At 35.0% G+C, this 25,271-nt stretch overlaps 1 protein-coding gene across 3 annotated transcripts in view; it reads right to left on the reverse strand.

The window, feature by feature from the left end:
* Positions 1–25,271, reverse strand: part of BMPR1B (bone morphogenetic protein receptor type 1B) — a 437,645-nt gene that overhangs the window by 35,185 nt on the left and 377,189 nt on the right. For all 3 annotated transcript variants that reach the window (XM_077142829.1, XM_077142827.1, XM_077142828.1), the window contains 3 exons: positions 6,935–7,094; positions 1,784–1,886; positions 1,204–1,306 (listed from right to left, as the gene is read on the reverse strand). In XM_077142829.1, the coding sequence (XP_076998944.1) occupies positions 1,204–1,306; positions 1,784–1,886; positions 6,935–7,077 (349 nt within the window). In that variant the 5' untranslated portion in view covers positions 7,078–7,094. The remainder of the gene's footprint in view (positions 1–1,203; positions 1,307–1,783; positions 1,887–6,934; positions 7,095–25,271) is intronic.

Raw genomic sequence — 25,271 nt, forward strand, 5'->3', positions numbered from 1 at the left:
GAGGGAGGAAAGTTGAGGCAAACCTTCTAGCACCCTACTCTGAAACTAGAAATGACTGCCTGTCTGGGAAAATTCTGTATAAGGCAAGTACAATAACAAAAGATTCTGAAGGCCACACTAATTGGTCATTGACTATTACGTGAAATGGCTAACCACTATTTATAGAGTTTTCTGACTATAAATAGGAAAAGCATCTCAGGGGAAAATGTTAATCAGAACTTGTTATAGAAAATTGAAAGAAGAAAGCCAATGGCCCATTTCCTAGCTCCACCACTTGCTCTAGCTTTGTAACCCTGCCAAGGTACTTAACCTATTCCTCAGCTTTCATGTCTGTAAAATGGGGATAAGAACAGTACCTTCCCCACAGGGATGCTGTGAGGATTAAAGAATTAGTATATGCAAAGTACCTAGAAAAGAGCCATCATAAGCACTCAATTCACACCCCAAGAACTGAGGGGTGGCCAAGAGACGGCCAAGGGCAGCCTTGGTGAGGACCATGGGCAGATATGAACCTGAGCGTGGAGGCAGCCACATGCACGCAGGAGGAGCCTCTTACAGCCAGACAAACTGGGAGGGGTCTCTCCCCATCACTCATGCCTCCAGGTCACAGCTGTTTTTAACTATGAGTCTTCCGGGATGCAACATTTATCTTTTTAAATGAGTAAATACTTAATGAGTACAAGTTTTCAAATGAAATTTCTTGACATCTTCCCAACTTTATCAATACACTGATACACGACTTGACAAAAAGCATTTACTCTAGCAAAGAGTTTTCTTTTAAAATTATTATTTGATTTAGTCCATCATTAGGTCTTTATTTTTGAAAAGGAATGTAGTTAAATGATCGTTTTTAAGTGCAGTAGAACCTCTTGAATAACTTTTAGGGGTAAGTCTAAAAGGCTGTCTCCTTCCTCAGCCTTCCTGCTACCCACTGCAAGTTCTAGCAATTGCAGTTCTAAAGGGAATTGGGAGAGAAGTTAGAGTAAGAAGAATCACAAAAGTGAAGCCACATATAACCATTTCGTTAAGAACTACTTGCACACATCTCTGAATGATGGCTGCGTGATGTCACCTCTCCTTAGTTCTCTGCTTTAGCAGCGGACTACAGCACAGGCTGGATTAATTTGGAACGGAGAGATTGATTTCAGTTTTTATCTTCATTATGACTATAGCTTCTTCAGCCTGGAAGCCTTCCTCCCTTACCTCGGTTTTTCAGTGGCGGCAATGTGGGGTGCAGATCTTTATTACATTCATTCCGTTCCGTGCAGCATTCGATGGATCTTCTTTGATGAGGAATGGGAGTGTCCTAGGATGGAACCCAAACAGCTCTTAGTGGGGCTCCTCTAAATTTCAAACTCACATAATCTATAACTTAGGAAATTAGCACCATTTAGAAAACTCGTTTCAAATTCTGATAGTTTTACACACTTTACTTGAAGTCGTTATTTTCTATTAGGTAATCCATTTCAAATTATTGTGAATTAGCTTGCTCAAAATTTTGCATTTTGAAAAAATTATCTTTCTATTTGTAATAACTAATGTATATGATGTAAAGAGAGGAAGGCTTGGTGTCATGAAATGCACTAAATTGGAATTTGAGAAAGATAATCTAATGTGTCTCTAAGGAAGAAGTTAACAATAGAAATAAATTTCATGATTTCAAACATGAAGGGAGATTTGGCCCAGTGAGAATTTTCAAATTATTTTCAAATTTGGCAGTCAAGATAGACAACTGGTACATTTTGTTTCTAACTTAAAAAGTAAGTCAAGTTATCTTCCTTACCCGACACTGGAAATCTGAGCCTTCCAGTCCCAGGCATCCCGATGTAACCACAGGCGTCCCAGAATCATCTTCCTCTATCATTGTGAAACAGTACCCGTCTGTGCTAGAGATCAAACAGGCAAAGTAAGTGGGTGTGTGTCTATCTTTCTGTCTAGAGGAAATGGAAGTGAATAATGATTATAATTTGTTTCAATAGAAACAAGGAAAAAGTCAATGACTACTACTGATAGCACTCTGTTAAGAAGATCCCAAAACTCCCTTTTACGAAATTGGATTTAATTATCATAAAGACACATTTAATATCTCCTCTGTTCTAAAACTTGCTAGAAAGAAAGACCCCAAATTTCCATATATTATTTGCCATTAATTACCATTAATAGCCACATATACCAATTACGGATCACCTATTTTGACCCTCCATAGTTACCTACTCTCATCTTCTAAATAAGGAAGAGATGCGTACAGAATAATTGTGAAAGGCCATACAGCTCGTGAAACGGACTAACTTCTGGAAGGCCATACAGCTAGTAAGAGACAGAGAAAGGATTCGAACCTATGCAGCCAAACGGATCTGTGGCTTCTGCCTGCTCTCAGGTAGCAGACTAGACTTTCTCACTAAGGCACACAAACTTGGAAAGGGGTAGGAGGTTGGGGTCAGCAAGGCATAACTGAGGTGAGTAAAACTCTGACATTTGGTACTTCAGGCTTCTGGCCTGTCATATGAAGAAATTCAGCTGTTTTAAGCAGCCTGGATTTGAGTCACAGGGTAAGGATGCACAATGGAAAATGGTGATTTCAACAAGGAAGACAGTGGAAAGCAAAGAAACAAAACTACTATTTTGTGTATGGTTTTCTTGACTAAAAATAACTTTCACTTACTCTATTTCAATTAATCCCCCTATAAGAATGAAAAAGAAGTAATACTACAATTTCTATTTTACAGATGAGGATATTAAAGTTATGAGAATTTAATAAATTGATATAAGGTCACGAAACAAATAGTTATGAATCAGGACTTGAATCAAAGACCTCTAACTTTACTCCCACACATTTTCTGCTATCCCCTCCTGGGACTGAAAATGAAAAACAAGAAGTGTTATATATAGAACTATTCATAAACAGACTTCGCAGTCTTCACAAGTTCGGGTGATGAATGCCAGCGGGTTCCAAATATGTCTTAAACAACTACTGCCATGTCCTAAGAAATAAGTACTGAACGACATCTCCGTCGCTTTCTCATACATATTCATGCTCAGAGTCCAAGACAGATATGACAATGCAGTCCCAAAAGGTCATGGGAAGAAAGCTCTCAGAATGGTATTAGCTGTGATTTGTGGGTTTGTCTATTCTGTATTAGTGGTAGCAGCATTTGGCCATACATTAGCCCTTGAGTTATCATCAACATTCTTAGAATTGTTTACTTGGCTTATGAGCCTCAAGTGATCCAAAATACCTCAGTTTACAAGAACTAGTACACAAAGTTCAAACATACTAATGAATGGCTTGGAAGGGCCAATGATAAATCTCTTTGTTAAACTAAGGTCAAACGCATGAATACTGCTGTGGAAAAAAAGACAAGAACAGCCTATGCTCTGAATTCTTTGAGGCTTTCTAGCAACTTACCGAAATTGCAATGAAAATCTACAGCATGTAAACTCTGAAGGCAATGGCTAAAATAGCCGTCTCTTAGAAATCTGCTTTAAACAATATGAAAAAAACAATACTCATGCTTTTTTAGTCCTTTCCTAAACATTTGGACTATATGTGTAATTTGTATTTATCATCAAAGGCAAATGTAGGAATTATCAGAAATAAGATTTTTCCACTAATTTTCTGACATTAAAAATTCACAGAGACTAGAGAAATTGGTACACTATATTAAATTTAAAAAGACTTCTTAATCATGAGTTCCCTTCTTAAAAATCTGAGTATGTGGAAATGGACTTCAAGGCAACTTACAAGAAAAAAGGGAACAGAAAAAACAGGTAAAGCTCTTTTAATTTCTTTTTCAGGAGTGATGCAAATGTTCTAAAAATGATCATGGTGAAGAATACATAACTAGGTGATGACACTGTGAACCACTGAACTATACGTGTGTGGACATTTCTCAATAAAAATATTTTTTAAAAAAGCAGGTGAAGTGGTTGGCAAATTAGTGTTACAGTACCCTGAGAAATATAAAAGTCAAGGAAAGTGAATTCAAGCTTTAAAAATAAACTCTCCTGTGTGCAAAGAAAGAAGAGGAGCTAAAAACAAAAAGAGGGGCTGGAGAGAGTGATCCTGGAGAAAAGAGTTAACGTCCCATAAGTTATAAATGGAAAGGAATCAAATACTTAGTCAAAGAACTGGTAAGGGGATGGGGTAGAGGTGGAAGAGCTATTTCTAGTATATATTATCTGCAACAAAGCAAAGATAATTTATAAACTTCCCTTTGAAAATGCTAACTAGTAAGGTACATTAACTGGAATCTAGTAGCACAGTTAGAGAAGCTTACAAATTACTTAAGAACTTTCAATTCTCAATCAAGCATTAATGTAATCAGAGCAATGCTTGGGTCCCAAAGCTGATCAATTCTGGCCATCACTAAGAGATGGCTGCTGCCAGTCACAAAGGGTCAGTAAGTCTCACCATTGGCTTACTTGAATATTCTGCTGCCTGGCTGGCAAGTTTAGGCTGAGTTTTGTGTGTCTGTTGGAAGGTATATGGTCTGGGAATGGAACCCAGGTCTCCCGTATGGAAGGCAAGCATTCCACCACTGAATCATCTGTGCACCCTAGGCTGAGTTTTAAATGTTTTATATATACTCATTACTCATCATTCCCAGACTGTTGAAAGTGATGGTATGAAGAGATGGAGAATTAAGAAGGAAGCAAAAGTAGAAAGAATTTTAAACAAAATTTAAAATAGTGAAATGTATACATGAATAGAGGAAGAATTATTGCTGGCTCCAGTAACAATTATGAATGAAAAATTATTCACATAACATTTCAAAAATGCTGCCTCTGTGCAATAGGCAAAGAAAAATAGCAGCCAAAATGATACAAAAGTTGAGTACACGCCAAGATTAGTTACTAATACTAAATACCTCTCACGTAATGTTAATTCATAAGAAAACAAAATGAGAATTTAAAATTCGTATGAGGTCAAAGTTGTGACAATAAAATTTATGTTACAACCCTTGGATGGTTCCACTGGTTCAAGTTTCCTTGATTCAGCCCAATATTGCAAATGCAAAGGTGTGTCTAGAATATGTACAGAGATCATAAAGGATTAACTGTCTCCAAACATTTTCTGTGTGCCCACTGAACAAATACTAGCAAGTAAGAAAGGGGCATACCTGGTTTAAAACTTTGAGGGACCAAGCGACCCTTTTTTAGGTGGGCATATATGCAGAGATTGAAAACTTTAACTCCTCTCAGTCACTGCAGATTTACGATCAAATGGATTTGTAAATAGCCTTCTGGAACCCAAGTCTTTTATTAGTGGTAGTGTAATGACCAGAGACCCATTCCTTCAGACATTTAAAATTGTGCTACCATTGTCTTTATTTAAGGTGGCCTCTTTGTGGCTTTATTTCAGTGAATAGCGTATTTATAATGTTTACTCAAGCCTTGGTCCCTTTAACTCTATTATTCCATTATGACCATATATTTCTCTATTGCAAACCCAGGGTTATTCAGTAACCATCACAGTTTAGAAAGAACTAATGTAGAACTTTTTAATCTAACTAGTCTAGATCATTATAAGGATTATTTAACTATATACTGAATTTAAAACATTATTAAATAGCTTACAAGAGTTTATTCACTCTGCTTAATCAGGATGATAGGAAACTTTAAATCACTGTTTTAAATTTAGTCTTGATAGAAATTAATTATACAATTGTTTACCTGCTCAAATGCATCTGTCCCTAAGTATTACAATCTCTTTTAAATGATGAATATTTACTCCCCCTTTTTTTTCAGTATATGAGAAATACTAGAATTCTTAAAAGTCTCCCAAACTTATTTTGTTTCAGTTAGAAGCAATTTTAAAAGGTAAGTTGATTTGAGGTCATCTGTAAATAGGTCCTTGAAAATATCCTGTCTTCTAAAATATCTATTTAATATTCAAGGGAATACAAATAGTTTCCAAAAGTTTTCTGCCTCAAGTAAACTCAAATATACATAAAACTTTTCAAGTTGTTATTTAAATCATGTTAATTTTAATCCCAGCTAATTAAAACAGTGAAAGTCGCTTACAGCATTGTTAACAGTGGTATATTTTACAAATACTTATTGAGCATATTATGAGTCTGGTAGAGTTAGATGCTGAGAATGCAAGGATGAGCGGACAAAATCTTTGCTTTTAAGGATCTCACAATCTGCTAAGGAAGTCACCAGCCTTGGAAGCATAGTGGAGAGAAAGTGATTCAACTTCAGACAGTAGAGAAGGAAAATAAGCTAGTTAAACATTTTCTATTGATGGGGAAAAAAGCAAAGAAGAGCATTCAGTAGCGGTAGTCACTGAAATAAAGCATAATGAGATAATGAGGAAGCATGAAAAATTATCTCTGGAAAAAAAGTCAAAGATAATTTTTAGAAATGGATGTCTAGTCAGCTATTTAGAAATTTTTAATCTGTATTAAACAGATTTTTTTTCCCAAGCGCTGAGACTGAAGACTATTTTGATGATGTCTTTCTAACATCTGGTAGATTCACACAAGCCCTGTTACTTCTCCCATAGCGGGTTTATGTATACACCTAACTTCTTATGTGTTCTTCCCGAAACACTAACACCATCAGCTCAAGGAATGGTCGAAACCCACAAAAAAATGAACATATCTGCCACTCTCTGCTATTGGATTTATTTTCGGGGCTAGGTCTTTTGAAAGAAAATAACTGGTTTCAGCTCCTTGGCAGGGAGCCCAGGATCTGGGCTCTGTGTACACACATCCATGTGTGTCAGCTGGGGAAAGGAAGAAGGATCTCAGTGTCCTTCCAGGAAAAAGAGTGCTTCAGTATTTCTTTTCATACAGGCACCCTTCTGAGAGCTAAAGGAATTAAGCAGTATTCCACAAAATGTGTTCCTGGAAACATGAGACCACAGTTCTATAGTCACACACTTGGGACTCCCTGTTAAAGCTAGGAATAAATAATTTTTATCACCAACCTGCAGATATTGTTGACTGAGTCCTCGGGACAGTGATGGTGGCATTTACAACGCAGGATCTTTGGACGAGAGGTGGGGGCTGTACTTTCACCATCCTCTTTCTTGGTGCCCACATTTAATTTTCCCGAACTTCGCAAAAGCATGTTATCAAGGAAGCTTGCTGGAGTGGAGAAAGAGAGAGGCTTTAAGCAGCTGTGAGATACTCAGACCTCACCTTCTACTCAAAAACAGGAGGAGATTAAACAAAATTTTGAGTTTCCGTCATACTTAATGGCGGAAACAGAAAGCAGGTATTTTGATGTTTTTGATACTGTTTATAGTATGTCTCAAATAGAATAAAGAAATTCCCGCAATCCTTTCAAGACAGTATTTTAAACATTAAATTACAATATCTATACATAACTAAATGTAAGGAGCTCAAAAGATGTTTATAGACCTCTACTTTCTACAGTAACACTGTAGGTAAATATTATCATTCTCATTTTTTGGATGAGAAAATTGAGACTCAGAAAGCTTAAATAATCTGCCCACAGCTAGTAAATCAGGCAGCCAGCATTTGAAACCAGATGGTTCGGGCTCTAACACTGCTTTTCTACCATAATACGGAGTCTTTGGTCTTGGCCCTAAAATCATCTTTCTACTATTGTATGAAGCCTCGCTACTTTGGGTATATTAAAGAAATTAAAAGAAACATTTAATTCACAAAACTGGGGGAAAAGACAAAAATACAGATAGCATCAGGATATATTTTAAAAGATGCATCTTCCCCATCAGCTCTTTCATGCAAAATTGTCTACCTATTAGAGCAGTGAGGGCTCTACCATCTTTGATGAAAGACAATATAGCAGACATGATCTCTAGAGAAAGGCTGTAAAATTTTAAAAATTAGGCTTCACTATTTACTAACTAGTAGACCTCGGGCAACTTACATGAATAATCTCATTGTGCCTCGTTTCCTTATCCTTAACATGGAGATAATCAGAGTCGTACGTCATAGCCAGAGCTAAGAGTATGCATGTTATATAATAACACTTGATAAATGTTAGCTAATGCTAAGACAATGTTTCACTAACATAGAATGGCATATCACTAAGATAGTTTTCATATTTTCCTTCTGCACCACCAAATAGGAAGGTCAATGATGTGCAAGAAATGACACTGAATTTATCACTGTTATGTTTTGGACAGATTAGTAAGAGCTCTCATACATCTATGCTACTGCATTAGTTTGTCATGCTGAGCAATATTCGATTTAAAACCTCTTACAAGAAACACATCCAGCTTGCCTATAATTAGGTCACATTCCAACGAAAATATTACTAAAACGTAAATTGCTGGGTTGAAAAATTGAAATTTCAAGTTAGAAGTGTAATGTACATGACAAATGTATATTGTGTGTGTGTTTTTTTAAACATACAAATAAATACCTTTAGCCATTGGTTATATCACAGGAGGAACAGTATAGAAAAAGGTCTGTGATGATTTTTCCTCACTTTCTGCCTGCTTGAACTAATTAGTCAAATCCTTATTTAGTGATATTGAAGGAAAAAACAATAAGATACATTAAATCAAATTACCAGAATTTCCCCTTAATCATTAACTCTACTACTATTTCATTAGATTTTCCAAATTTATATGATATGCAACTAACTTTCTCAAACAATCATTCCTTTTAAGCTTAAACTAAGAGAAAAGATGTCAATTATAGTGTGCATATGAAGCACATGAGGGGCTTATTATATGTAGAATCCCAGGCCAAATCCACTGTGATTCTTATTCCATAGGCTTCAGGTGAGCTAAGAAAAATGCATATTCAACAAGATCCCATGTGATTCTGAGATAGAGGATGTATAGACTTCACCAGGAGAATTCACTGGATGAAACAGATAATATTTATCTAATCCAACCACACAATCCCAATAGGTGTGTATTTGTTTCTATTCAATTGTGTAATGGGTTGAATTGTGGCCCCCAAAAAGTTAAGTTGCAATCCCACCACACAGTTACCAAAATGTAACTTTATTTGAAAATATGGTCATTGCAGATGGAATTAAATTAAGATTAGGCCATACTAGTGGACTGTGGGTCCCTCATCCAATATGATTGGTATTTTAAGGAGAAAAGAAAAGAAACAGAGAGAGAAGATAGTCACGTGGAGACAGAGGCAGAGACTGAAGTCAAACATCTCCAACTCAGCGAACGCCAAGGATTGCTGGCAGACACCAGAAACTGGAAGAGGCAAGGAAGGTCTTTTCCCCTACAAGTTTCTGAAGAAGCACAGCCTGGTCGAAACCTTGAATTTGGATTTCAAGCCTCTAAAACTGTGAGGCAATAAATATCTATTGTTTTAAGCCACCCACTTTATGGTACTTTGCTCTAAGAGCCATAGGAAACAAATAGGATGCTTATACTTAGAAATTCAAAGAACATACTGAAGTTAAAATACAGTTCATGCACCTATGTTCATAACAGCATTATTCACAATAACAAAGAGCTGGAAACCATCTAAATGCCCATCAACAGATGAAAGGAAAAACAAAAGGTGATATATCCATACAATGGAATATGAGTCAGCCATAAAATGGAATGAAGTTCTGATACATGCGACAAACATGGATGAACTTTTGAGTAAAGTAAGCCAGACACAAAAGGACAAATACTGAATGGTTCCACTTAGCAGGGTATATTGACAATAAGCAAAAACATAACCATAAAAAGTAGATCAGAGGTTCCTAGGGTCCTGGGTGAGGAAGGAACGGGGAATTTTCCTTAGTCAGCAGTTTCTGTTGGAGTCATGATAGTGGTAGTGATAGTAGTAGAACATGGCGAATGCAATTACTACTACTGAAGCGTACACTGAAAGTTGGTTAAAATGGGAAATTTTGTGATAATATATATCATATACATACATATATTACCACAATTTAAAAAATAAAGTTCACGTTATTACCTTGCCTGAAAGTCTGCACACACCAGAGAGTCTGCACTGTTTGCTCTCCAGGTGCATGGTGCATCTGCGTATACATCGTCCTGCCACGGTGGGTTCCTGCTCTGTAAATCTGAGTCTCAATCTTAGTAACTGGATGACCTGAGTTACCTCAAGGGACAAGTGATGGAAATAGGGTATTTAAAGTATATTATATCCTGCTTCCTTCCATACTAGACCTCTTCTTTTTGAAGCTTAAAAATAGATTAATAAAAATTCACTTATTATGCATATGTCTATTTAGCAAATACGTACTGGGTGCCTACCATGCTCCAGGCACAGCCTGGATAAATGTGAACTAAACATACACAACTAAACATACACAACATTTTACCATCTGGTGTGAAAAGTTACAAAATGGCATAATTACCCCAAATGGTCATAACAGCAAAAGGAAACACTCTTATACTATTTGGAATAAAATGTCATTTTCTAAGAAACCTTTTAAGAGAGGATTAGCAATTTCTCACGTTTTAAATTCACTTAGAGAATGACATAAAACTTAGCTAGAAGAAGATTCTTTGACATATTGATTATAATAATTCATGTTTATAGCAGTAGGGATTAGCTATATATCTAAAATGGAATACTTATATAGTCACTGAAAATGTGGGCTTGCAAGTCTATTAATTGACAAGAAAGAAGATTTAAAATATAAGTTTGGGTGAAAAGGGTAGAGCACAGGATTATTCGAGTTAAAGATGGTTGACTGAATACAGGTTTTCATTTCTACTTCTTTCTGAAATCTTAATACAAAAAGAGAAGGGGGGCTGAAAAATGAACTTATAAAAGGGAACAAGAGGGAGACACTAGCAACAGCTACCTGGAAAGCAGAAGGAGAGGCAGCAACTGACTTGACAAAGCTACGAAAGCTGATTCCTAAAGCCAAAAACTAGGAGAAGCCAAAAAGAAAATTCTTCTGTTCAACTCCCAAAAAGACTCCAGAATTAGCATCAAAGGTACTTCTAGGAATGTGGGTGAAGGGGGTATTGAAAGAGTAAGAGGCTGAAAATCTACTTAGAAGTAGTCAGAGCTTCAAATATGCTTTCCCATACACTACAGGCTAATAACATTTCTTTCCTACCCTTTCACACAATTGTAAGAGTAAATCTAATGCATATGCTATATCATGATGCTGTCCTCACTGTCCTTTTTTACCACCAACGTCAAAGCAGGAAACCAAATGGGGAAAGGGGCAGGGGGTACCACTATCCTGGGATCATTCAATGACTACTTCCATTGGATATTGATTCCCCATGCCTTCTTCTCCCACATGGCTTCCAAAACAAAATCAGGCCTGGCTTAGGTCCTCTTTACTGGGAAAGAAACCCGGTCAAGAGCTACAAAACACCTAAAGGTAGGGATATTAGGGTCTTTACAGTGAAACTGCTCTGTAATATTATCCTACAGTTGAGGCCACTAGAGATAAATGCAAACCATGTACAAGTAGCTTCTGATCAGCTTTTTAAGCATCTCATTCTGTTATACATAAGATACAGATGCAGGATCATTAGATATATGAAGGAAGTTTCAAACATCAAAGACTGAGAACAAAACCAACATAACAGAAAAAAGTAACCTTGAAGAAACAGATTTTATGGAAGAAAATATAAACTTAAAAAAAATTGTTACTAATATCCTCAGCTCTGTAAGAGAATATATTACATCAGTGAAACAAAACACCTTTCTTTAAAATGGGTGAATTCAGAGAACAGAGCAACAATAAAAAAAGAACCCTAAAATTATTCAAAGAATATCATTCCATAAATGACAATCTTCAGAGGTGAATGGAAAGATAAAGTTTAAGCAATCTCCCATTAGGGAGTGCAAGAAACAAAGATGGAAAAGCTAAGTACCTGAATCAGCACAGGAAACTCAACATGTGAATTATATAGGGTCTAGAAAGAGTGACTTGATAAAACAGAAAACAGAGACAACTAAATCATCGAATAAATAATTCATGCACGAGTCCAATACCTAAATATAATGTTTCAAGTTTGAAAGGACCCACAGATACAAGAATAGATCTATACCAAGGCATAACACTGTAAAATTTAATACACTGGGGACAAGGAGATTCCGAATTTTCAGAGAGAGAAAGAGACAGACAGAGAGAGAGAGAGCAGGTGTGCAAGTGCAAGAGCACAGAAACACAAGAGATTAAAAATAATTACATGGCAGTACAACGGCGGCTCAGTGGCAGAGTTCTTGCCTGCCATGCCAGAGACCTGGGTTCGATTCCTGGGGCCTGCCCATGCTAAAAATAAATAAATAAATAAATAAATAAATAAATAAATAAATAAATAAATAAATAAATAAATAAATAAATAAATAATAGTAACAATAATAAGTATAGTGTGGACTTCCTAAAGCACAGCTGGAAATTAGGATAAACTAGAGCAATAACTTCAAAATCCTGGAAAAGTATTTCCAATCCAGAATTCAATATTTGGGCAAATTATAAATCAAGTATGAGGAGAGGAAGAAAAGGGTGTCAAATATCTCCTATGTATCTTTCTCAGAAAGTAAATAATGTGAACATTCAGATGGACTGGGGAATAGCAATAACGAAGATATACCCCAACTACCACATATCTGATTAAGAAAATTTTTCAGAAGGTATTTTTCAAGTTTTATTATATTATCAGTATTCCTCCTTTTGAAGCAAGAGAAAGGCAGACCTCAAAAGAGATAATTAAAAAATTGATTTAGGCAGCTTATCCAAATAATATAGACTTTTATTAATTAGATTCTCATGTAACTTGATTTTGTGGTAAAGTTTCATGCAAAAGATAATCAGTGAAAATACCTGGAAAATATCTAGCCATTAAGGAAACATTAAGTCAGTTTAGTACATTGTATTTACTAAATCGATACAGTAAAATCTTTAAAAAATTTTCTTTCACCAGGGCAGAATTTTTTTAAAAATTATTTCTTTTCAATAACATCTCAGGTAATTATGTTTTTAATTTAGCATTAGAATTAGGCACAAACCTGGCATAAATGGAAGGAAAAAAACTGAGAAAAATAAGATTGTCAAGAAATTTCTTAGGATGATTGTTTAATGACAACTTTCACAATGTGACTGTGTGATTGTGAAAACCTTGTGTCTGATGCTCCTTTTATCTACCTTGTCAACAGACGAGTAAAACATATGGAATAAAAATAAATAATAAGGGGAACAAATGTTAAAATAAACTTAGATTGAAATGCTAGTGATCAATAAAGGGAGGGGTAAGGGGTATGATATGTAAGAATTTTTTTCTGTTGTCTTTTTATTTCTTTTTCTGAAATGATGCAAATGTTCTAAGAAATGATCATCAAGATGAATATACAACTATTTGATGCTATTGTGAATTACTGATTATATACGTAGAACGGAATGATATGTCAAGAATGTTTGCCTTTCTTGTCATACTTTTTTTTAATTTTAAAAAAAAAGAAATTTCTTAGGAGTAAATATTATGAGGAAGTCACTGTTTATAAGCCTATTACATGGGCTCCATTTTCTTACCTTCTCTCTCTCTTCCCTTTTTTCCTTCCTTCCTTTCTTTTAAATGTTCAATCCTTAGCCTAACAGTGTGAATCCAGACACTTCATATGCCCGGCTGGTTTAGCTGGTTAAATTACAGTAACTCAGATAACTACCTAAATTACCATGATAATGAAAAGGTATGGCATTAGAAAACCAGTCTAAATATGGTTCTTATTCTTTAGAGGAGTGCTTAGGTTTTTAAGAGGCAAATGAGCCACAGGATCATTTTCATAATTGTGTATGTGTGTGTGTGTGTGTGTGTGTGTGAGAGAGAGAAAGAGAGAGAAAGAGAGAGAGAGAGAGAGAGAGAGAGAGAGAGAGAGAGAGAGAGAGAGAGAGAGAGAGAGAGAGAGAGAGAGAGAGAACGTACTGAATCACAAATACACCCTTAGAATTCTCCTAAGAGAGGCATTTAAAGATTTTAAGGCAAATTAATCAAACTTCACAAAATGACACACTGACCAGCAAACAATATGCAACTTTCATTCAATTACAAAGATGTAATAACAAAGTTAGTTTTCTTGAGTATTGTTATATTATGTTGTAGTTATATACATATTTTCAGCTGTGTACAAGTTCTCAATGAATGTCTTCCTGGATAAGCTAGGAAATAAGGCAGTTTTAGAGTTTCTTTAAAGGAGTTATTTCGAATGTATGGACAATTTGAAATCAGTAGAAGCCTACAAAAAACAATATAAAATGTATCATTCTAATGTATATACTTAATATAATCAGCTATTTGTTTTGAAAATGTTCTATATTACTTACACCATTTTGTACTCTTCCATATTCTCATAAAATTTTATTTTAGGCAAAAGTAAAATTTGAAAAAGTAAAGTAAATTTTTATAAAAATTCACAATATTACAAATCAATAATTAAATTTTAACTTCAAATTCATTCTTACCTACTTTAGCAACACTATATTTTAGCCCTACTTTAACTGTTGTTTTCTTAGTAACATTTTCAGTACTTCAAAAAAACCATTCATAGCAGACATAAATTTTGAGATACAAAAAGTTGTTTGATATGCCATAGGCAACGAAGAGAATACACTGTGACACAGAGAACAATCTCAATGAACAAAAGAAATAATCCAAGTTAAATTAAATCTCTAAATACAATGCATGTGGAAATCGATTTAAATCTTTATAATTTATTGCAAAATGACACGATTATTTTGCAACACAGGGTCCTACTGGTAATCTATCCTCCTTTCTTCTTCTTTCTTTTTTTCAGTTTTCTGAATATCTCAAATGTTACAATGAAATTGTGACGGTCTTCACTGTTCTCCATCTTCTCTACACAAGAGGGCAGGCAGGAGCAAGAAGAGAAATTGAAATTCCTATCACATAAGTTTGTACTTCAACTATCTTGGGTAGAAGGGTTAGTGGGAGAAAAATTTGAATCTACTGAACTGGCCAGTAGCAGCCTTAGGAATAATTCATGTTTCCCACCTCTTTACTGCCTAGAAAATAAACAATGTATATCATTCCATTTCCTTTCTCAACCAAATCTGTTTAAGTACCCACATTAGCAGATAAAATTCTCCAATGCATAGAATAAGAATAAAACTTGAATCAGAGCTTAAAAATAACATTAATTAACACAATATTTTTTTAGTGATCTCAAATCATGAGTTTAAGTAAATAACTTTTATTTTCACTACTTAAACTTCAAATCATTCAACTCTGTCTAATGACATCATTTACGGCCAAACAGGTTTATTTGGTCATATTCAGTTCAAAAGGCTTGACCTCAAACATGTTACTTCTTATGATAACTTTTCTATTGCCTAATCCTCTGTTACTAAATAAAGCATTTTTAAATAAACCATCTTCTATTTTGTTTGTAAAAAAACTTAGCAAATATATACACATATATGAATACCATGAAACCCAATCATGCGCTAATAAAAAGTTGGATATATGCTGTAACACTTCTGGAAAGTTCAGAATATAAACACAACTTCAGTTCAAAAATTCCAGAGCAAAATCACATGTAGAATTAAGGGGAAGAGAAGGCTTTCTATTAACTCTGATCTTAGATGCACAGGAATCTTTCTCCTTTCCATAATCTCAGAAGTCAGAAGATTGGGGTCAAGGGAAGATGATGGTAGTAAATTTCTGCCCAGGATATAAAGGGGTTGTTCTAGTTTGCTAGCTGCTGGAATGCAATATACCAGAAAAAGAATGGCTTTTAAAAAGGGGAATTTAATAGTTGCTAGTTTACACTTCTAAGGCTGAGAAAATGTCCCAATTAAAACAGGTCTATAGAAGTGTCCAATCTAAGGCATCTAGGGAGAGATACCTTGGTTCAAGGAGGCTGATGAAGTTCAGGGTTTCTCTCTCATGTGGAAGGGCACAAGAAAAATACAGTCAGAGTTTCTCTCTCATCTGGAAAGGCACACGGTGAACATGGTCAGGGTGCCTCTCTCATCTGGACAGGCATGTGGTGAACACGGCATCATCTGCTAGCTTTCTCTCCTGGCTTCCTTTCACAAAGCCCCCCGGGGAGGCATTTTCCTTCTTCATCTCCAAAGCGCTGGCTGATGGACTCTGCTTGTGGCTCTGCTGTTCTGCTCTGATCTCTCTGAATCGCTCTCATTCTCCAAAACGTTTCCTCTTTTATAGGACTTCAGAAACTAATCAAAACCCACCCGAATGGGTGGAGACATGTCGTCACCTAACCCAACTTAACAACCACTCTTGATTAAATCATATCTCCAGGGAGACTATCTAATTATAGTTTCAAACATACAGTAGTGAATAGGGATTAGAAGAAATGGCTGCCTTTACAAAATGGGATTAGGATTTGTAAAACATGGCTTTTCTAGGGTACATACATCATTTCACACCAGCACAGGGGGATGAAATGACAGATGTCAAAACAATATCGGGTATGGCTGGGGGGACGTGGACCCAGACCTGACCAGGATATCGGGCAAAACAGAAAAACCATGGTTCAACCCCCAGCTCAGCTACTTCTTTGTCATGGGGTCCTGGCAAGTTTACTTAACCTTCTTACACAGAATGAAGAGAGCAGAAGCACTCATTGGTTTGCTGTGAGGATTCGATGAGATACTTCAAGTAAAGAATGTACCATATTACCTTGCACGTAGTAAGAGTCAATGAGTAAAATTCTGTTGCTGTGTCCATTCTGCTGAAGCTTCTTCTTCAATTGTTATTTTCTTTAGTTTTTTTTCTCTTTTACCGTCTTAATCTTTTGTTTTCTTTTTCTTTTCTCTTCCTCTTCATCTCCCATATGTTTCTATTTCTCTTCCTTTTCTTCTCTTCCCCTAACTTCTTCCCCCCTTCCTGGTTCTTTTCTTTCTCTCCCACTCCCCTTCCTGTGATTCCTTTTACTTTCCCTTTCTTTCTGATTCATCACTGCAAGCAGAAAGTCTATAAAAATAAAGAGCTTTTGGTTTAAAGAAAATATGAAAGTTTTGTTCAAGGACGACAAAAGTGTTATTAAATCTTTTCTCTGTAGCACATTCTTTTAGCAAATATCGATATTTAGCAAATAATCAGTAAATACATTTCTTCCCCACAGCACAATGACCCAGGGCTTTACTTTACTTAACAGTGCCCTCAAAAAAATAACACTCATTTATGAGACAAGTCAATTATAAACAGAAAACCAAAAACATGTGAAAACAATAAAATAGATGTCCCAATGTCCCATAAAATTCTCAAATTAAGCAAGTCCTAACTGGTAGGGGAAAATTACTACTGGGTGATAATAATCAAATAAGATCTTTTTATGGAAAACATAAGCACCAAAACCAGGGATACTGCCAGTTTTTCATTTTAGCAGCTCATTTTTGACACTATTGAGTAGGTTAAAAAAAAAAACATTAAAAATATTAGAGATGTACTGTCTCTCTCTAGAAACAAGATTTCTTTAATTAAAGAGTATATCTTCATGCTTCAATTCAATGGCAATTATTTCTCTTTTCCCATACTCTCACATTGCCACACCACTTTAATTTCATAATCCTGTTTTCAACATTTTACATCATAAAAATCTACTTACGATATCCCAAAACCTTGGATAAAGAGGGAAAGTTTCAATCATTCAAGTTTTATTTATGTGATGACAGATTATGACTTCAGCAACTCATGAAAAGATTAAAATACTACATAATGTCAACAGACAACTCATACTTTTATATTTATTTGTTTTGAAGATAACTGGTACAAAGTTATGAACCTGAGTAAGAAGAATTCTGATAGCAATTACAACTCTTTGACATCATATTTGTACTCTCTTTAAAATTAATATAAAACCTAGTCACTTTCCAGGTTTCGCCATGCTTTTTACTTAGAGTAACTCAATCCAAATGTTTATATAAATTAAAAATCTTTAAAAATACTCCAAAACACAACATGGTTATAAGAATTTAGGATCAATATAAAAAAATAATGAACTTGAAGATTCCTACTAGATTGCAAACTCTTATAGCAGTCACATCTATCTGTAGTTGTAACTGTTATTTCTAAATTCTGAGATGCTGAGCTCTTTGTTACAAGCTGGTCATTGCCTGGAACTTCGGGTATCTGTGTGACACTGAGACCCAGAGCTAGAGTTCTGCAGCTATGACAGTCAGTATTACCCTACACAGCAAATATTTAAAAAGCTGAAAGAGATCAGACTTCAATTAGATATATGAATGAAGCTGATCTGGTTAGGACTAACGTAAATCAGACTAAGGGGTAAAGGATGATATTGACTGTATTTGAAAACTTTAACTTCTAGGGGAGGCCAAAGGAAGAGATGTTTATTTGGTGCAATTTTTTTTTCTGTAGCACACTGTCTAATTTAACTTGAGTGGTCAGTTTATTTGAACACTATAATTACATGGAACCTTAATAGGGAGTGAGAACTTATTAGTTTGTACAGGTTATTGTGATGTCCCAATACATCCCAGAGTAATCTGGGCAGAAGATTAAAAAGTATTTGCAAAGTTCCCTTAAGGAACTCAGAAAAAGGTGGGGAAATATTAAACTTTCCCACCTGGGGAGGACCTGATATTCTCACATTTGGGAACTACAATTTAATAGGCCAAGTCCTCAATCTTGGGGCTTGCCCTTATAAAACTTATTCCTACAAAGCAGAAGCTAAGACTACTTATAATTATGTGTAAGAGTCTCTACCCCACAGAATCTCTTTTGTTGCTCAAATGTCATCTTTCTCTTTATGCCAACTCGGCAGGTGAACTCACTGCCCTCCCCTACTATGTGGGACATGACTCCCAGGAGTGTAAATCTCCCTGACATTGTGGAACATGACTCCCAGGGATGAGCCTGGCCCTGGCATCTCACGACTGAGAAAGACTTCTTAACCAAACCGGGGAAGAGAAATGAAACAAAATAAAGTTTCAGTGGCTGAGAGATTTCAAATGGAATTGAGAATTCATTCTGGAGGTTATTCATATGCATTATATAGGTAGCCCTTTTCAGTGTTTGGTGTATTGGAGTAGCAAGAGGGAAATACCTGAAACTGCTGAACTGTAATCTAGTAGCCTGGACTCTTTAAGATGGTTGTATAACTATATAGCTTTTATGGTGTATCCAAGTGATTGTCAAAATCTCATGACTAATGCTACCTTTATCCAGCGGATGGACAGATGAGTAAGAAAATAAACACAAAAAATAAATAAATAACAGGAGTGATAGGGGGTATGGGATGTTTTGGGGATTCTGATTTTTATTGTTTATGGAATAACAAAAATCAATTGTGATGATGAACGCACAACTATATGATGATACTGTAAATCACTGATTGTATACTTCAGATCATTATATGGCATGTGACCATATTGCAATAAAATTGCATTAAAAAAAGAAATAATGAACCTGACAAGCAAGGATCCGAGATATTTGAAGATATTTACCATCAAATTGAATCCAAGAGCTGACAAGATGACTAAAAATTAAAAATATCCCTGTATTTAAAAATATTTAGTACATCAGTTCAAGTCCACATTGTTGGAAATGAAACTGAACCACTGTCTGTTTGACAAAGGAAAAGAATCAATTAAGGTTTGGCAGATTTCCATGCCAGGAGATATTCTTTTATTCAGTGGAGTTTCTATCAATGAAATGAAGCTAACTGAAGTAAAAGTTCAACATGCCATCACACCAAACTTACTCATAGTTTTGAGAACCATTCACAAGACAAGTGAAGTGTAAAACTACTTTGAGCAGACTCATCTATGTAGAGAAGGGAAGTGACAATGAAACCAGACAGATCAGAAACCAAATCACGATATTCATGCTATCTTTTTCCCAAAGAAAAAATCTGGAAAGCATTTAGGATCTCTCTGTTTCTAATCTTACTGTAGCCCATAGTTGGATAATTGCTAAAGGATACCATAGTTACACTACATAATGATCTAAAAATACATGACTATATTGCTAGTTCAAATGTTTAGATATTTGATTTCTAAAATACATAAAACATACTTTTTTTAAAATCTAAACTCAGAATATAATATTATCAGCCACTAACAGGACCAATTAATTTAAAGGTCTGAGATTAAATAATATTGAATAATGTTATCTAGCAACACAATGAATTAAAACAAAAGCTAAATATTTAAAAACCATTACAGAGTTTTAGGAAGAAAACTGCAAAATAAGGAAACAATTACTAAAAACCTACCATGCTATCTATGTGATTTTGTTTTATGCTTATGTGTTGTACTTCATAGAAAAGTTTTCACAGATACTAAAAATTATATGAATTACTAAAATATGCCTACCTTAGTTTCCCCCAGTGTATACTTTATTTTGCTAAAACAATCAATTTATAACTTTCTTAGTCAAAAATAAATGACCTAGTTTATACCATGGATTATAGTTAATAGTACAATTATAAGAATGTGCTATCACTGATTGTAACAAATGTTCCACACCAATGCAAGCAAAATACAGGTATATAGGAATCCTGTATTTTATGCATGATTGTTTTGTAAGCCCACAACTTTCTCCATAAATAAAATATAAATTACCTAGTAACTATATTTTAAAAATATTTATTTGCTGTAATATTTAAATCAATTCATACTCTTTCAAAATAATTTTGCAGTTTTTAAAATTCATATTTGCAAGCAAACAGCCTTGACTTATATTAGAGTTACATGACATACAAAGCAGAAGAATTCACATCAAAAACTATAAGCCATTAAATTACACTACAGGGACTTTTTACACACTATAGAGACATACACACATTAAATAAATGAAAAAATCACTAATTCAAAAGTAACCTAAATTATAACTATCGGGACAGTTAAGCTAAAACACATTTTTTAGCCCTGTGATTTTTGTGTTTAAAAGTTTTGGAAACCTCTGAATTGATTTATTACACCCTCTATACCAAGAAAGACTAAGTTCTAAAATCTTTTTTCTGAGCCAGAATTGGCTTAACCCATTTTATTTACATTTTTTGGAGGGGGAAAACTAGCCTAAGTAAAATATAAAGCTGCTCCCACTACTCACTTTTGATTTTTGTATGCCTGATATATCGTTGCCAGGTTCCCTGGGATGAGAGACATGAGGAGGAGGCACAGAATTGCTAGCGGTTTCCACTAAAAAGCCCAGCACGCCAAGCAGCCTAATCCTGCACCTGTGATGTGTTATTCAGTAGTTAAAAGACGCAGTCCAGACTGCGGTTGCCTAATACAGCTCAGCTGTTTTTTTCTCAGTGTTCCCTTTGATTATAAGCTGGCAAGAGAGATTATTCCGGCCAGGCATTGAGCTATGTTCTGGATACATCACATATGACAGTGGAAAGGTAAAAGAGAAAGGAAACCCTAGAATCAAAATAAGGGGAAAAAAAGTCACTGATCACAACACTGTATTATGTAACACTTCCAGATGGCTGAGAGCTGCCTTTGATATTTTGCAAGGGAAAAATATATATGGCATTTACATATCTAGAAATTTTTTGATAATATCATTTTGACATTCAGAATGTTACTTCTACATGCAATATCATAAGCTTATTTTAATATAAGCAGAAGTTCGCAAATTGAGCAACCACAAAAACATTTAAAAATCTTTCTTTAAAAAAGTTTTCCTTTACTAAATATCAAACTCCTGATAATTTCAAACTTTTCAAAATGCTGGGAAAACTGAGTAATGACTGACATTATTTATATTCTTTTTGTTAAATCTACCATATTGTTTGAGCTGACTCATTAAATTTTTTTATGTAAAATTTATTTTGAGACATAACTCTCTTATTCATCATATATGGTTAAATCAACCTGGAATATTTATTTGAACCAGCATAAAATTGCTAGCAAGTCTATATCAATTTAAGAAATATTTATTGCATACCAGGCTGTCTGCAAAACACTTTGGACATAATGAAATGAAAAAGAAATTATCATTATACTCACATCACTTACAATCTAATTGGAGAGAGTGGCGTTGACGTTACTGTTTTTTGTTCTTTTTCATAAAAATGCTGTTGACTCTTCACTCACACCAAAACTTTCATTCTATTTCCTTTTATACGCCACAAAAATACAAAACCATCTGTCCCCAGCCTAGTATCTGTGCCACTTTAAATAAATATCCTAAAACCTTATCCAAAATTCGATTCCCTTTCCTAACAGCAGATGATTAAAAAAACAAAACGTGTTAATTTATAGTTGCAAAAAGACCTAAAGTGAAGAAAATACACCAAATACAAATGTAAATATATTTGAAATGTATAATTTAAAGACTGTACATAATATTTTTATTTGTTTTCATTGTTTAGATTCGAATTACTTGCCAGATACTATATAAAATTTTTACCAGAAAAATCCATATATATTTACGGAGTATTTTTAGGAGCATTAGGATCAAAAGAAATTCCTGTGTATATAAGAATATTCTCACATCAGAATTTGACAAGTCTTACCATTTTCCCTTATATTCAGGCACTAAAGTTAGAGATAATAATGCATTTAACACTCTGAAGCCAATATTATTATGCAAGGAGGATAAAGGAGGTCTGCAACAAGATGCAATATTAGTATTCTCCTAACTGTTCCGAACAGTAGGGTCTGGGCATTCAAAGTAAAATAAGACCGCTGAATTGGGTCCTGGGTATGTATATGACTACAAATACACAGGATCTGGATAGCTTAAGTAAAAAAATGCTTTTTCTTATGTTATATTTAATTGGTCATAAAAATAGTACTGAAATTCTGTGCCACCATCTACTTTGCTTTGACCTGTAGGGATAAGTTGGCAAAGGACAGTATTGTTGTGTTCTCAGTAGAAACACCAAATAGAGATCTGGACTGAGAATATGTTATTATAATGATTGTGTTATCTTAAATCTGGGTATGGCACACATTAGAACATTCTGGCCTAATGCTGTTCAAACTATTGCTGTCTTGATAAACAAATGGCTTTAGTAGGCTCTGTGGTGCTGTCTTTTTCAAAGCTATATTGATTTTACCTTTAAATTTTGTTTTTCTATACTTTCTTTGTCCAATTCATATCTGCTTATTTATGCCCAAATGGGTACAAACCTATATTTTATATTTTAAGGTCAAAATGCCTACTGCCTCCTCTTTTAAATAATTACAATATGGAATTTCAAAATAAACAACAACAAAAAATCCTTGAATCTAAGATACTACATGAAAACTATTTCTCTCTCACAAACTCACTCTTGGGATGCTTCTGTATTTTAGGCCATGCCAACCTAAGGCAGATGTATCCATATATGTTATATTTATTCACTCTAAAATAGTTTACTAAGTTGTATATATGATCTTAAGTTTCAGTACCAGAGTAAGAAGGTAAGAAATATATACTTACCCTCATTCCATTTAAATGACCAAACTGCTCCCAAACAATCAAAATACTCGTATGGGGACAAAAGACAGTGGCTATCTTAAATGACCACTTTAATTAGAAAGCTTGCCACATTCAAAAACAAATATTTTACCAAAATGGCATTAGGTGAAACTTCAGCTATAGAGAACGCTCTATCCTACACCTAAAATCCCGGAAGGAACAGTGGATGGGAAACAAGAATTCTTATTTAAGGAATCAAAGGCTGGAAAACTTGTCAGTTTTAACTATTGTGGTCATCAGATCTGTTGATCCTCATTAGGAGAGAAGCCTCATAATTTCTTCCAAAGAAGGAACATGGTGATCTTTCAGAATTAATAGGCCCCATTTTAATAGATGATTGGTTAACAACTTAAGTTACTTATTTTCTTTTCATCTTTGTTGGCAGGCAAAAAATATTTACTTTCATCATTAAAACCACAGCAGCTACCTGATTATTTCACCCCTAGCCCTAATGCTTGTGGGGAGCCCCCACGTGCTGCCATCACCCTGAAATCTCTCCACAATGTCTGGACTCCAATCACCCTCTCTAGCTATGAACGTTAGATATTTTCCCTGAAAACTGTCGTGATACTGTTAATTCCTCCTTTGTTGCTTGGGCTGGGTTATTTACTATTCAATGCATAAAAATCCTTGAGGGATTAAAAAAATAACATAGTAGGGCGGTACAACGGTGGCTCAGTGGCAGAATTCTCGCCTGCCATGCCGGAGACCCAGGTTCGATTCCTGGTGCCTGCCTATGCCAATAAGAAACACAGTAGCTTTTTGGTAGGTAATGTGTAATATGAAAATTTCCTGGTGGCTCCCATTCTCTGTCAAGTCAAATAGCCAGAATGTGAAAGTATTAAATTTGTGTTAGCTACCATTATTAGAAAACCTGAAATAAAACAGATCCCTTAAATAGCTACACTCTAAAATTCCTCACCCTAGCCCTTAGAACAAGCACTTGGGGACAGCCTGTGTGCATGCTAACATCATGTAAAGGACACATTTCTCTTCCCAATTCACACCAATAGGGGAAAAAACAGCTTTATCCAACAGGCGCCATCCCAAACAATCCACCCACCACCACTGTGCCAGGCTCTTGCCGCTTTAGAGTTCAGTGTCTCCTCACTAGCAGGAAAGTATAAGCAGAAAGATCATTAGTTATGACTTGTAGACTCCAGCAGATAATGTTGAGTCACTTCAGGAACTATTAAACTGTAAACACTGTGCTGAAAGCCATTTATCTGCATTTAAGGATAAACAGTAGAAGCTACTCAATTAAATAGATTGCAAGGAATAAGCTGCAGATGCCAAACCAAGTGAAGCTTAATTTTGAAAAGAAAAATCTGTGAATTTAATAAAAATCAATCACAGAAATGCTGAAACATAAAAATATTCAATACATTTCTTTACCATTTTTTAAAAGGCCAACGGACTCAGTCATTGAAGTTATTGAAAGAGCTCAAAGTGAATCGACTGGTACTTGATAGACATTTTCTCTTAAGTGGCAAAATTTATGGTAAAACTGATGCTGAGCAAATGTATCTTATTAAACAAAGTTAGTATACCACTCTGTAAAAGGTAAAGCTGAATTCAACCAGTTCTCTTTATCAGGACTAGACTTATTCACAGAGTGAACAGTTTTAAATTGTCTTTTAAAGACACTCCCACCAAGAAAACACACCATGAGGGCTATTTTGCATTGAAGTGTAAATATATAGAGATATACATGTTTCTATCTCTACCAGGTTAAAATACTTCAAGAAAAACACTATATGGTTAAATACAATCTCTCATGGAACCTTAAGACTTTTAATTCTACAACTGAAGAAAACTGTATCATAAATCAAGACTCTAAGTGTGCGTATCATATATAGGTAAAATACTACATTTAGAACTTATTTTTCCCTTCTTGTCAGAAAACAAATCAAACTCTGCTCTTTTTCATACTACCAGATGTCAG

The sequence above is a fragment of the Tamandua tetradactyla genome, chromosome 24 (assembly GCF_023851605.1).
Source record: "Tamandua tetradactyla isolate mTamTet1 chromosome 24, mTamTet1.pri, whole genome shotgun sequence".
Taxonomy (NCBI): Eukaryota; Metazoa; Chordata; class Mammalia; order Pilosa; family Myrmecophagidae; genus Tamandua; species Tamandua tetradactyla.